The sequence below is a fragment of the Centrocercus urophasianus genome, unplaced genomic scaffold, assembly GCF_019232065.1.
Source record: "Centrocercus urophasianus isolate 14NV4802_14NV808 unplaced genomic scaffold, USGS_Curo_1.0 seq_23, whole genome shotgun sequence".
Lineage (NCBI taxonomy): Eukaryota > Metazoa > Chordata > Aves > Galliformes > Phasianidae > Centrocercus > Centrocercus urophasianus.
The window spans coordinates 2,773,602-2,788,535 of NW_024884789.1; the positions used below are offsets into that span (position 1 = coordinate 2,773,602).

Genomic DNA, 14,934 nt, shown 5'->3' on the forward strand with positions numbered 1-14,934 from the left:
TATTTCAGCCTGTGTGGTGTTGAGGGTTGTCAGTGTTGTTAAATAGAACTTCTGACAGCTTCAGTGAAATTATTAGTAAAGTAGGAGGGATTTCTGCCATTCTTAATGGGAAGCAAAGATTGTTGGGATGAAATAGCATTTGTAAATTTGCTTTTTTTTCAATTGGCCAGCTGCTCTGTTCACTTATGACAGCAGTACTTAAAATATCTTCTTCAGTAAGATTCAGCTCCAATTTGGCAGGTGCCAAGAGCCAGCAGTATGCACCTCTCTAATGCTACCGAGATTGTGAGATAATTATTATAGGCTAATCTGAAGCCACTGCATCAGCATCCAGTAGTACTTCTATCATATTTGTGTCAGTGTGATAATTCAGATTTTGTGGGCCTCATACCGCTTTTTGGGTGTCTTCAAGTGACTTCTGACTTAAGGCAGTGGAAATGGGAGCCAAATGAAGCTCAATAGGTAAATCAGAACAGGACCAGACCTGTCATTTGCCTGTGGAGAAAAGTTAAGCATTTTTCTCTGTTCCTCTGCAGTTTTTAATAGTGATTTTCAGAGTAATAATACTAGAGACATACATCATAAGTGACTCCATGGGAAGTAATCAGCTTGCTGCTGAAAGCAGGTTTCATCTCCTTCCAGCAATATGCAGGGGTACGAAAATATATATGCTGCCAGCAGCTGTATGATATGGTTCTCTCTTGCTGTCCTCAGGCTTCTGAGACAATAAAATCCTGCTCCTACAGCTTGTCAGCAGGAATAGTCTCCTTCAATTTAAGTGCCACATTGCCCAGGGGCATGTGATCTTTTTAGTGTTGGGTTTTTTTTGCTTTGAGAAGGATCCAGTCGTGCTTTCAGAAGTGTTAATAAACTCTTCTGCCTTCAAACTATGAACTGCTGCAGCCCCGCTCAAATGCAACAATAAATGCTGCAGCTATAGAATTGGAGCCACAGAATGGTTGACGTTGGAAGAGATCTCTGGAGATTATTTTGTCCAATCCCCACTTTTCAGGCAGGATAGGATAGAGCAGGCTGCAATAACCTGTAAACTGTATCACATTCATCTAGAACTTTCCCATTCTCTACTAAATTTCCCAACCAGAAGCCTGAGTCTGTTCATGAGACTTGGAAACAACCTGGTTTCTGGAAAACAAAGGCAGGACAGGTCTGATGAGTGACTTTTTAACTCTAGACACTCATTTAAATAGCTGTATTTATATGAAATATAAATAGTTATAGTTTATATGAATATATATAATAGTTCATGAGACTAGTTTATATGTAGTAGTTTATATGAAATATAAACAGCTATATAGAAACTGTTGCTTTAGTGCTTCCTGTTGTCTTACTATTTCTCTCCAGGTGGTGGCTTGCTGATCACATTTGAATCTCATATGAAAGTAATAATTTTGAACCAAATTCCAGTTTTGGACATTAAATATAAATCATGAGCAGTTCGTGCATCTCAGAGATGCTCCATATTGCCAACACTACTGAAGTTTCAGGTTCATATAGATAAAGATTTGGTTGCCTTTCATGAAGTACTTACGTGACAGAAGTATTGACCTGAGGCAGCATTTCTAGCATTATGGTCCCCGCATTCTGGTGACTTTCCCAGCTCCCAGTGTTGTAACAGTCTTTCTTTTCCTGCTGAACCAGGTGCTGTTATTTCATGACCAGAATTACGGAATTCATTATGAATACACAATTCCTGTAAACTATACTACTGAAAACAGAAGTGAGCCAGAAAAGCAACAGGATTCATTGTACATCTGGACGCACAGCGGATGGGAAGGGTGTAGTGTGCAGTGTGGAGGAGGTAAGGCCATAAGGAAGCTTGGTGGTACTTACGCAGTGTTTGCAGACATCAACCATGAGAGAGGTTCCTGCAGAAGGCAGTGTTGCCAAAGCATGAAGGAAAGTGGCCATGGTAATGTATATTACCATAATGAGTTCAAATGAGAGCTCGTTTTCACCAGCTCTCCCAGCTCTCATCCCCATCCCCACAGTTAATTTTCACCCAGCATTTTGGCAGGGACACTGCTTTGTCGGCTTGCTACTCCAGGCTGGAACTGCACCTGGGTTAGTGCTCCATGGATGGCTTAAGGCACTGTGTGCAGCCTCATATCTCAAATCTCTGTCACATTCTTGGAGTAGAGTTTTCACAGGTGTTCAGGCACGTTCACTTAAAGACACTTCCTTCCCCAAGGATGAGACAGGGACAGTACTGCTGTGACAACACCTGGAGATTGTCTTAGATCCTCTTAATGTGCAGTGGACTTTCTGGGGGTACAATTGTACGTTGCATATCACACTTTTCAGATGATCCCTGAAAGAGTTTTGCTGAAACCAGGGGGAGCTTGACGCCTGTGAGGCCAGAGACTGGTTTGTTAGGCACTGTCCATTGAATTTTCAGTGCTGGAAGAAGTAGTTTTTTCCCAGAAGAAAATGGATTTTTTTTTCCCAGAAGAAAATGGATTTTTTTCCATGCTCTCTGGCCAGTTTTTCTTTACAAGTAGACTGAGTTATTTATTCTATTTATTTACTTATTCTATTTATTCTTCACACAGGAAGAGAGCGCTCGTCTTCACATTTGCAAGTTCACTGCCCTGAAATCATGAATTTCTTTCTGTAGATAAAACTTATTTTAAAACAGACACTTTTGCTCACCTTTTAAAACAATTTCTTAGAACTGTTAAGCACCCACATGAATGAGTAGGAGATTGTTTGAGGCCTTTTTCATTCGTGTTATAAACGTTCTGCATGCATGGATCAAATCAGTAACTGGCAGCATGGCTCCCACTTGTAGTAACAGCTTGGATGGCAATTGATCTCATATCCTTTGGTTGTCAGATGCTTGTAGTGCTTACCCTAGCTGAGAAGGGCCTCTTCCCTTCAGACTTTCTGCAGTTCGAGCCTAAACTTCATCAATCAGTTCAGCCATTGATAACTTCTATACAGACCATACAAATTTTGTATTAACAGAATTTGAGTTACTTTTAATTGTCTGCTGTAAATGATGAACAAACTCAATTTGTTGTGAACTCAGAGTCACAAAGAAAGAAGCTGAGAAACCAAAATGCAGTAAGGCAGTGTCACATAGTGCAGGGATGACATTTTATTTGTCACATCTGGTTGCTGTCATGCCACCCCATGACAGAACTTTCTTGCTGTCACACAGTGGAAAGCTGTTCCAGTGTCATACTTGTGCTATCTCGGTGAAAGTGCTGATGCAAGAGAAATAGTTTATGTGAGAAAAGCTGATTACTCCTAAGGTGTCTTCTAGTAGCAGGATTTTTCAGGCATCATATCTGGAAGACAGGAAAATTGTAAAAAAACTTATTTTGGTGAGTGAATTTTACCTATTTGTGAAATACAAACAAGCCCAGGTTATCACTCTTGAAGTCTGTTTACTCCTTTTTAACCCAACTTTTTGTGTGTAGGAAGCAGCAAGATACAACTGTCCTGCCATTATCAGGGACAGATAATTGCATGACTCCAGTTTTCATAGCTGGAGCATCTGCCCTAGGTAATTACAGGACACTGCAATATGTGAAGGATGAACCAGAAATGAAAGCAAGTTGTTCTCAGTATTGTTTTCCCATTTAACACTAGAAAAATCAAGTCTAGTTTCTAGTCAATTTTATAAGAGGCTTGTATGTTTTCTTAGGGAAAAAAGTACTGTACAAAGGTTAGGCAGAACTGGAAGATAAGACAGCTTACAGGGTTTGTATGTCTGTATAGATTGCATATTTGAAGATAGTAGGGAAATCTAGTTAATGAGTTGGCATGGTTTTCTTCTTAGCCACTGTCTTCCATGTTTTTCAGAGTAGTATTTTATTTTACTTGTAGGTGAACGGAAAACAATTGTGTCCTGTACTCGAATTATTAACAAGACCATGACAGTGGTGAATGACAGTGACTGCCAACGAGTGAATCGCCCCGAGCCCCAGGTCAGGAAATGTAACACACACCCCTGCCAGTCACGGTAAGGAGTTAAAAATGATAAAAACCAATATCCTTTTTCTTCACAAATCACCCATTTCCAAAGTCTCCATCTGGTGAACATGGTGAAAATGTCTAAAAGCATTGGGACGCATTGGTAGCTACAGCAACCAGCTGTAATGTTCATTTCCTTTTGTTGAGCAGATCAGATTTTTATTACCTCAGAGTCCATTTAATGTGTGGCCAGTAAGTCCAGATTCCATGCAACTGCCTGCATGCATTGTTTGAGGATGACTTTCTTCTCTTTTCCTTTTGGATGTCTCCTGGGAGATAGCGCAGCTTGCAGTATAAAGCTAGACAAGATAGCAGTAACAGCATATTTAACTTTTGTTTTGTTTTAAACCAGCACAGAGTCTGATTAACAGTACTACAGTGCTACACAAAAACTTCTGAACAACCCACAACCTTTAAGCTACTATAGCTTGCCTGCTCTCTTGCATGTCTGATCTGTATTAGCAGAGTAGTTCAGACTAGGAGCCTCCAGGCAAGAAGCATCTCTTCTTGGTGTTAAATTTGTACAGTGTCTACCAATACCTGCATAGTTTGGAAGGCGAATCTGAATTTTGTTGAAGTCAAGAAATTAAAATGAAATGTATTTTATATGCTTTCCTTGCAAAGGATGGTTTTCTGTGTCAGCAGTAGTAATTAAACTCTAATAGCTGAAAGTTCTAAAGATAATAAAAAGGACTGTTTTATGATTTGGCAAGCACTTTTAGACAAGTTATGTTTTTCTGCATTGTATAAAAGGTGAAGTTTCTGTCCAGAATGACAAAACACAGGACAATAAATTAATTTATTCTATTTATTTGCTAGCAAAAAATTTCACTCTTGCTCTGAAGCAATGCTTGGTGTTGTGAACTAACGTGGACTGTCCACTTTGGATAGCAGTTAGAACACAACATAAACTTAGAAAAAAGTTCATGAATATCTACAAAGGCCTGTTAAAAGGAATTTGCTATCTGTTGCATCTTGTATAATCAGAGAAGCCAGGGGAATGTACCTACAAAGTTCATCCTGCTGGGAGGAACAACAGAGGAAATGAGAAGCAGCACATTTCCCTCTAATTGGACCTGCATTCTGATTAAAGTGCCCTGAAGCAGGAAAATCTAGTGTTAGGTAATCCATCAATAAGACTAGGTTGTTTCAGGTTTCATTTTGTTTCTGCACCTATTACAGCTGCTCAATATTGTGGCCAAAATGCTTTCAGTGGTACTGAAAGGTTTAATGAGATACTGTGTGTGCTTCTAGGTATATAAGGAGAGCCAAACTCCCAGTAGCTTGAGGGAAACAACTGTCGTTTCTGTGAGGAAGTTTCCTAAATTCAGTGCTGCTGGGATTTCTATCATGTCGTTTTCTCTGAAAAACTGAAACAAGGAGCATCTGCTCGTGTTTCTGTCTTGGCACAAAGGATTTCTTTTAGACTTTTTAAAAATAGATTGGGAAGAGACTGGAGTGAATCAGTGAGGTCGTATGAAGGGGCTGCAGGTGCTGGAGGCGTAAAAAAGCTTGGGAAGAAGTTAGAAGCTTTTGCCACTATTAGCTGAGCACTGCATAGAGAGGTCTTGCCCATCAGGTCCTTTAGAGCCTTAGGACCCACAGTGCTGTTTCTCAGTGCGATCTTCACGGTCCTGAGCTCTTGGTGAAGTCTCCTCTTTGTTGCATACCTACTCCATGATATTGCAGCCTCTTCAGGGCAGAGACACAGTGAGGTAAAATAACACACAACCTCCTGAGAAAGGACCAAACCAGTTACAGTTTTTTCAGAGTGTTCTTTCGTGGATTCGTGTCCAGCCCTCAATATTTTTCCAAGGTATCTCTTCTTCTGTACAGAGCTATCAGGCAACATACAGCCACAGTTTAGCCCAGCTCTCCTCAGGAATAATTAGCTCCAGCACAGTGACATTCTGCTGTCTGAGCAGTGACAGTCAATACCAAATGTCCTCAGTGCCCAGAGTGGCCACAGAACCCTTGCTGATGATCTGACAGACCACACTCCCTCGCTCCCTCTGTGTAGACCACACTTTCACACTTAACATGCTTTTGACTGGAAACATTTTCAAGAAGCACATTCTCTGTGCCTCTGTAGAATTTAAATTTCCATTTGTGTTTGCCCACCCAGATATTAGAAATGCATGCTTAGCATATTCTCTGACCAAGAACATCTTAAAGAAACCATTCTCTTTCACCATGTCAATGCTTTTTTTTTTTTTTTTTCTTAATAAACCCTGAATTTGTTTTAGGGTTTGAAGTAAAATTACTGTAGCATCTTGTTACAATAAGGTCCTTTCCCATTTCCACTCAGACCTAAGCCTTTTACCTGAGCAGAAGAAAGAATAATGCTTTCCTTTCAGCAGTAGGTCTGCTCTGTTTTGTGCATTTTGCTGTATGTTTACATTTTTACTCAAAATGTAGGGGAATCATCTTACAGAGAATTTGTCTCAAAGGAAAGGTGTAATGGCCAGAACCCAGGATGCAGTCATTGGGCCCTCAGTCTCTGTTTCATTTTTGGGTATGCTGTGTGACTTTACTTCATTATCCCACACTCTTTGCATCTTTTCTTAATTCACTTATAATGTGGTCTGCAAACTCCTTGGGATGGAGTGAGATCATGTTGTACAAATGGAGGAGACAGAGAGGACTATTGATGCTGAGATTGTAATAAAAATAAAAAGTAACCTACGTTATATATAAAATGATCTGGAGAGAAGAAAGTATATGATATTAATAATAGCGTGTTTCTTCCAGCATGATCTCAAAGTGCTTTGCAAATTATACATCCCTTTGAACTTCAGCCACCTCTTGGGAGAGCCAAATATTGTGGGGTAGAGGACAGTAGTTTCATGAGGCCAAGGAGATTATTGCTCTGCAACTGCAACATAGCATCTGAAAAAAGCAAAACAGACTGAAAAAAAGGATTGGACATACTGATATGTTTTAAAATCAAATTTCAGAGAACAGAATTTTCTTAAGAGTTTTGTTGAAACTGGCAAAAAAAAAAAGAATCTTTCATTCTTTGTTATTGTTACTCTTTCACCTTTTAAAAAAATGCCTCTTTTTCTTCTTATTTTATTTTTTATGTTCCTTGACCCTCTTTTTCCATTAAATTCTTTACAGCTTCCTTTCCTGTCCCAACTGCACCCTATTAGCACCTCTTTATTCTAATCCTTTGCCTAGCTCTTTAGATATTTTTTTACAAAACCCTGCTATAACCAGATGGAATCTGGATTCTTGCATGCGGTGCGTATGGGTTGCTTCCAGCACACTGAACACCAACCCAAATATATAGGCAAACCCAGCACTCATGCTGGCACAAGATTCAGAAATCACAGATCACATCAGCTGTTATTACTGAAAACATAGGTCGGCCAGTGGCCACACACTTCAGCATGCATGGTTGGGTTTATGGATATGAAAATGCCCCCCTCTAAAGCAGAAAAAGAACCAAAACCATGTGAAATTCCCCAACTGTCAGACTTGCTGTGGTCTGTATGCAAACACTGTTAATCTTCCTTGTCTTTGCTGTAACGGATTTTAATAGAGGTTGAGTCCTTCTAGGGACCTGCTGAATATGTGCTGTTCCTACACAGATGCTTAACAGCAGCATGAACAGCCAGAAATCACTGCCTTCATCCACAGAAAACCACAGGAGACCTGAGCCCTTATTTTCACTGTTCAGGACTTGAAAGCATCTTTGAGTCCTAGTGGCATGTTATACACTAGTTTCCATAAAACAGTTTTGCTCTGCAGCCTACTTCCCTTGCTGGAAGACTTTTCTGTGACCTTGCTGTTCGTGTGGGTCAAGATCTTTTATTTCCAATCTTCACTGTACTTTTTCAGCTATTTGTTCTTGTTCTGTTTGTTCAGGTCTGTTTATTTGCTCACTAGCTCTTTTCTTTATGTGTAATGCTATATGATACAGCAATCCAGTTTCTATCCAGCTTCTATCATTTTGCTGGGCTAAATCCATTAATGTTCTCTAACTTCATTTTGGATGAGAGACTGCCCATGGATTCTCACTTCCTTTTGTCGCCTTGGTCACGTTCTGCACTCAGGCCATAATTTAAACTGTTTAACTGCATCATGTGAATACACAGATGACCAGAACTGCATGGAAAATCCAAGGTTCAATTTCATCTAACCCTTACACAGTTGCATTCATACTTGCCTATCTTCGTTGTCAGTAACAATGCTGATGCATTCTTTGCTTTCTTCATGGTTACATCACTTTCATGGTTTAGAGTCACTCTGAATGTTTTTGCCATTATTTGTTTCAACACACAAATCCTTCTTTAACACAGACATGCTTGTTATTAGCCCTTAAGTATACAACCTTGCAAGGTATGCTATTTTCAACCTATCTGTCTTATTGCAGTACTCAAGTTTGTTCCATTTATCTTCTGCGATACCCTATTTCTCCACACCATTGACAATGCTTCTAGACTTTGTGCTGTCAGCAGTGTTTTTCACCAGTCTCTCAGCAGTTCTGTGCCTAAATCATCAAAAGTAAGACAGTGCTTACAGGAAGTCCACTGCTATTTGATCTGAGTTCCCTTCGTACCTGATACTTCCTTTACAGCACAGCACTGTGGCTGGCTGTCACCTACCATGCACATGGATACACGTGTTTTCCAGCACGTGACCAGTTTCTCCAACTTGCTTAAGCATTTCCAGTGCAGCAGAAGGAGTTCTTTACTGATAACCAAATCAATTACCATGTTTCCACTGTCTGGAAAAGCAGTTACTTTAATCAAAGAAATACACCCACATAGTTTAGCCTGGTCTGCCTGGAGGAAGTCTATGTTGCATTTTTCCTATTTTCCATTTACCACCATATCCTTGATTATTGTTTCCCTCCAAATCTGTTCTAAAAGCTGGCATGCAGCTGAGGTCAGGCCTGTGGTTATACGGATTGCTTCTTTCGTTCTTTCTTTCTTCTAGTCCCCTTTCACTTTTCCATCTGCGGGCAGGAATCCAATACTGTGCTGTCCAAAGGCTCATGCACCACAGTGATTCCTGCTGCATGTAAAAGGAAACCAGTTATAAGAGTCAGGCAAGGCCTTAGCTGGCTCAGCACCTTGCATGCTTGCCCAGAAGACTAGTGACCACTCAGAGCATGCTTTGCCTTAGCGTGTGAGGGCTGACAGTGCCTGCCAGTGGACCCCTGTCATTTCCCCAGCCCAGGGATGATGATGATCACTGACAGTTACAGGGGAAATTCTTTTGGAGTAGTATGACCTGGGCCGTAGTCAGATGAGTCCTGCTGTGTTCAGTCTAGTCTCAATTCCAATCTGTTTGCATCACATTTATTTGAGTTTTTACACATAGACGTGGAGCAGAAAAGTATTGATTTTATTTTGCAAGGTGGAAGTCTTGCAGAAAAACCCCACAGAATTCAGGAGAGCTCTCTAGTGGAAAACTCCTTGAGAAAACTAAGAAGTTGCTTACAGGGCTGTATGGAAATTATACTGAAGTGGAGGGATGTATTGGGAGTATATGTTAAGGTACAGAGCTGGAGTGGACGCTATGTATTTAACAGGTATGCAGTTTCATCAATGTTTTCAGACTCTTTTGAAACCAGGACAAAGTTTTATCATCCTTAAGATCCAGTGGCACGGAGTTCAGAACCTTATCTGTGCCTTATGCTAAGAAACATTCCCTCTTGTGTATTTTGATTTTGGTTACATGGAAAAAAAAAAAAAAGAACAGCTATGGGGATGGTTTCAAATCATTTTAGCCTGCTGGAAATCTGGCATAAATAGTAATGTTAGCACCCTCTGATCCAAGGAGGTACCACGTAAGAGCTCATTTTGAAGCACTTCCCAAAACTGGAGTTGGGATTTCTCAAATCAGTCTAATGAATTTGCCAGGACTGTGCTGGACACGGTGCAAGGCCCGGTGGCTGCAGCCTGAGCGAGCAGGCGATGCTGCGCCCTGCTGGCTGCTCTTTGGGCTCTAGCAGGGCTTGCAGACAAAGCCAAATGCTGCAGAACAGAAGGATGACACTAACTGGGTACCCTTGTGAGTAGCTGCTGTGGGTAACTTATGTCCTATGGTGGGCACGTCTCGTTATCACCATCCACTAGAAGGAGACAAAATCATGTGCGTTCTGTGCTGTAAGCAGTTCATTAAGTACAGCAACAGGCAGTCAGGAGTTAATTAGCTACTGAAAGACAAAAAGATGTTTCCAAGAAAATCCAGCAAGTCAGCTCATTGAGGCAATTCTGGAAAAGAAGTAAGAGAAAAGGCTTGGGAATAAGCAGAGGATAAAATTAGGAGGGTTTGTTGGCTACTGGTAAATGCATTTACATCAAATAATTTAAGATGGCTGGCTGGAGCTGAAGTTTATTTGGCATTGGTTTTCACATGGAGTCATGAGACAGGTTTCTTAGCTTTGGTGTAAACACCCTGGCTGGCTTACATCACAGTTGTAATGTTTGACTCAACAACCTTATGTTTGAACGTTGTATTATTTTAAAATGTTAAATGATCTGTGCCTCTTTGGTTTAAAGCTCTTCAGGCCAAGTGTAATCTCTACCCACAAAAAGGGATTAGTGGGATGATCTAGCAAAATATTTAATTATGGGTGAAATTCACCCCTTCTGCTGTCTGTGGTAATGCTCTTCATGCTGCTTATATCCTGCATGGCCTTCACTGAATGGCAGGGAATGGAGCTGGGTGCCAGCTGCCCCACCAAAGGCACACCATGGATCAGGAGAGGGGGATCTCACTGCAAAGATCTCTTAACATGCTGATATTTTGTGCCTTAGTGCAGCGAGGCAGCTGCAAACAAGGACAACTGGTCACTTAAATGCCACACTGACATTTTGGAAACAGAGTGATCTGCTCCATCTGAGGGAGAAAGGAGGGAGAATCATAGAGTTGGATTTGAAGAAATTAAAAAACAGCTTCCTGAAGCGCGCGTAAATTATAAGACAGTGTCTTCTGATTAGTTTTGTAATGGGAAATTAAAAAAAATAACGCTGTCAAAATGATAATCACTAGAGAAAAAAAGAAATCTGTGTGAGCAAAAGCTGGCAAGTCTGCTTGCAGAATGACTACTGTACTGGAAAATTACTGAGCACTGTTTATAAAGGCAATCAGACAGGAATGTTAGTCTTGGAGTCCTACTTTCGACATCAGCAGCTGTATTATTCTACTAGATTCCTGGTACTTTTTTTCCAAAAAAAAAAAAAACCCCAGTGTAACAACTGTGACTGGGTGCGGCACAACCTGCTCCCAGCCATCAAGATTCACCTGGCCCCAGCAGAGCAGAGATGTAGTGGAGAGTTTCAGAAGTGTGTGGAGAGAGGAAGATACAATGACAGCGTGTGTATTTGGTGGAAATCATGGGTCTGCTTGTAAACAGTGCTTTCGTCCCTCTATGCATTCAAGTATGGACTCAGTTTGATAGATACAAGCAAAAAATATCTGATGATCAGTTTCATGTGACTGATTCTCGGAAATCTTTTCCTGTTCTGCTTTCTGCACTTACTCCATGTGAAATGCTGGCCCCAGTGATGTTAGTCAGAGTTGTGCATGATTTCAGTAGAGCCACAATTTCATCCAGGTGCCTTGGAAAAATAACAGCAACTTCAACATGATTTTGCATCAAAGACCGGAGCTAAAGACAACCAGTTCTAATTAAAAACAGAATTATCCCCCCCTGTACAGTAACTCAACAACCTACATTAAATCAAAAAGTGAACAACAAAGTGTTGGAGTGTTCAAATTGCACTGCTTTACATTAGTATCTGTAACGTGATTTTTCAAATCAGCTACATATTGTTTAGTAGCAAATGTCTTCTGATAATTTAGTGGTGGTGCAGGTTCTCAACTAACAGTAGTAATCAAAAACCAGGTTTACTAAAAATAGAATTATCAGTGTTATTACAAATGTATCTTTGGTCCAAGCTATTACTACCAAAGCAAGGAAATTTCAGTGTAGCATTTGTGAGGGAACAGAAGTAACACAATCCCTCTGGGGCAGTGAGCGTGTGTGCAAACATATGGTGGGTGTTCTGTTAGTGGGCCAGAACCAACCTGCAGGCACCAGTCTTATGCAGGGCTCAAGTCAGAAATAATCAGGTGAAACTTAATGAGCTGCAGTATTTATCCTAGAACATGCAGTTACTTTTTGATCTGAAAAGTGACCACGTGTCTTTTGATTGCACTTTTCCACCTCATCCTTCAGCCTGGACCCTCTTCACTGCATATTTTCCCAAATCTTTAGCTGCAACTGTTCATTTGCAGACATTTCATCTCCTTTGGGTTTGTGTACATAGTATTGTAAACTCTTTTTTTTTTTTTTTTCCAGAGAAAATGTGGGAGTCTTAGACAAGTAGGTAGAATAGATAATTCAATGTTAATGACTAATCCAGACTCTACGAAGATCAAATGATGAACTGAACCTCTTAAAGATATTTCACGTTTGCTCCAGGGGCCTGCCAGATGGTTGTTGCAATAGCAGATGAGAAGAACTCCCAATTTCTTAACAGAGATATGGAGAGGTCAGAGGTTGAAGAAGACTCAGAAGATAGATTTAAAAGAGCCCTCTCAGATTGCATGTTCTGCCCATCCCAGACTTCTGAGGCTAGAGAAAAACAGACCCTACAGTGCATTTTTTAGCTAGAAAGACAGCCACTCTCTCGGTTAAAAAATCTCTACTTACGAGCTTACTACTTTCTTCATAAATCTAACCACCAGCAGGGATCATCTAACCCTTGAATCTTCCGTAGATGTAAGATTGCAAAATGGAGGGGGAACAAAAAGCATGGATAAAGCCGAATGGTCTACGTTACACATGTGGCTTAGTGTACAACTGTTAATGGGCTTGGTTAGTAATACAGGGCTGACTTGGAGTTCTGTGTTTGAACACTGGAATTGTTTTTGACATTGTCATAAGAAAAATACTTAAACTTTTTTTGAAAATGAAAATGAAGTCTCTTATCTAGAGGGTTCAAAAGGTGTAATAACAGCACAGAGAGGAAAATGTCTGTATGTAATTTAATTGTAACAATGATTGCTGCTATTTGTGCATCTTGTTTGTCTTCCCAGCTTACTTATTACATGCAATTAGTAATTTTACAAATACCATGCTGCATGTTCCTTTACTAACTCTGAAACAGACAGGAATTTTCATATTTAACCATTTTAACCACAAATCTTTTGTCTTTTCTGTTTGGTAGTGTGCTGTGATGTTGAAATCCTGTCAGAGTAATTAAACATCATTAGTGTCTTCCAGGCAATAAAATAACAGTTTCACCAGCAGGACAAGTAGGCTGTGAGATTTCAGACATCCTTTATAGGGTGCCCCATCTTCTTTGTACCCATCAGTGAATGCAGGCTAGGATGAGGGATGGATGTGGTGGATGTGTAGCTGAAGCTGGCCATATGACTACCACTGTAATGAAAATGCTGGGGTGATGACATCTTTGCCACAGACTAGATCAGAAATGACCTGAGCCATAGCTTTCTGTTGATACTCTAGGTTTTGACTGATGCTCTGTGCAGTCTTCTCATGTCGATGATGATACTTGTTCTTTTTGTCGCACTGACCTATGCGTGTGTGTGTGCTGGAGCAGCCCTAACCCAAGATCACTCAGCAGGGTAGAAATGAGGTGACTTCTCCCCTCCACAGAAGTAACAAAAGAAAAATAGAAAAAGGAATTTTTCTTCCTGAAGGGAAAGTCATAACCTGACTTCTTACGGCATCTTGGAAATAGTTGGCATGCAGCATGCTGCCCATCCTAAATGAAAGCACACAGACAGCTTCTGCCAAGAATGTATTTTTATCTTTCTCCTTTGCTTTCAGTCCCTTTTTCTTTTGCCAGTAGCTGTAGATCACAGTGAGAGCATGGTGCTGAAGTGAATATTAGTTCAGCGCAGCCTCTACAGAAACCCTTCCTGGCCCTGTGACTCACATTCAGCTCATAAAGCAAAGTTACTTTTTCCCCCTTTGTGCCCTTACTGAACGGTTCCTTCACCTGGCTCAATAACTGCTTACACGTGGGCTCTAGCAGGGCACAGCCCAGCTGGTAGCGAGGGAACCTGGCTGTTAATTTTCATGAACACCGATTTCTGCACTCAAAGTCAATTTTTGTCAGTCTCAGTCTTCACTCAGCTGGCATTTTCCCATTCCATAAGTAAATAGCAAGTACTCAGCCACAGTGATGCACCAAAATGACTGTCTAGAGAATATGTTTGGTAGTTTGCGAGCTGCTTTAGCCAACAGAAATTCACAAATGTGTCAACTGCTTTTCTGCAAAGAAACACTTGAATGGGGCTCTGTTCCACAAAAGACAGGTGGCCAGCCTTCCTGATCCTGTTCTGCTCAAACTAATTGGTTTCTGCCTTTGCTGTCATCAGTGCTGTCTCAGCAGGTCACCAGTCACAGCAGCTGGCAAATGAATTCATGCCAGTTGCACCAAATGAGGATGTTTCTGCAAATTGTTTTGAAATGATTTTTCCCCACTCACAAATGTCAGAAAGAGAAAGAATTGTTAGATTTTTGAGGCATTATGGAGCAAATTCAAAAGAAGTGTCACTCGTAAGGTGTTGTGTGTTGCTCTGTCTTGACTACTGGAAACTTCAGTAAAATGAAACAATATTTCTAAACAAGCTTTTATATTTGAATGTTCTTATTTCGGTCCTTGTCATTACAGGCAACCCAGGATTGGGTGACAAGTAAAAGATTCATGGTATTAGGATGCTAATCCAGATGACAGTCCTAAATAACAGGCTAGAAGGTCAATTACCTGATGATGATAGCCTTCTGGTGCCTAGTGCCTACAATGATTGTTCCCATCATTCACTTCATCCAGGAATGCCTGTAATTACAAAGAGATGTTCCTCATTGACAGATTACAGGAGGCATGAAGATGAATGCTGCTTGTCTTTAGGAAATAATTGTCCCTCTCTATATACCTCCTA

At 40.6% G+C, this 14,934-nt stretch overlaps 1 protein-coding gene across 1 annotated transcript in view; it reads left to right on the plus strand.

Moving 5' to 3' along the window:
* ADAMTS17 (ADAM metallopeptidase with thrombospondin type 1 motif 17) overlaps positions 1–14,934 on the plus strand; it is a 166,633-nt gene that overhangs the window by 125,708 nt on the left and 25,991 nt on the right. The window contains exons 20-21 of the mRNA XM_042824518.1: positions 1,660–1,819; positions 3,853–3,988. Coding sequence (XP_042680452.1) covers positions 1,660–1,819; positions 3,853–3,988 — 296 coding nt within the window. The remainder of the gene's footprint in view (positions 1–1,659; positions 1,820–3,852; positions 3,989–14,934) is intronic.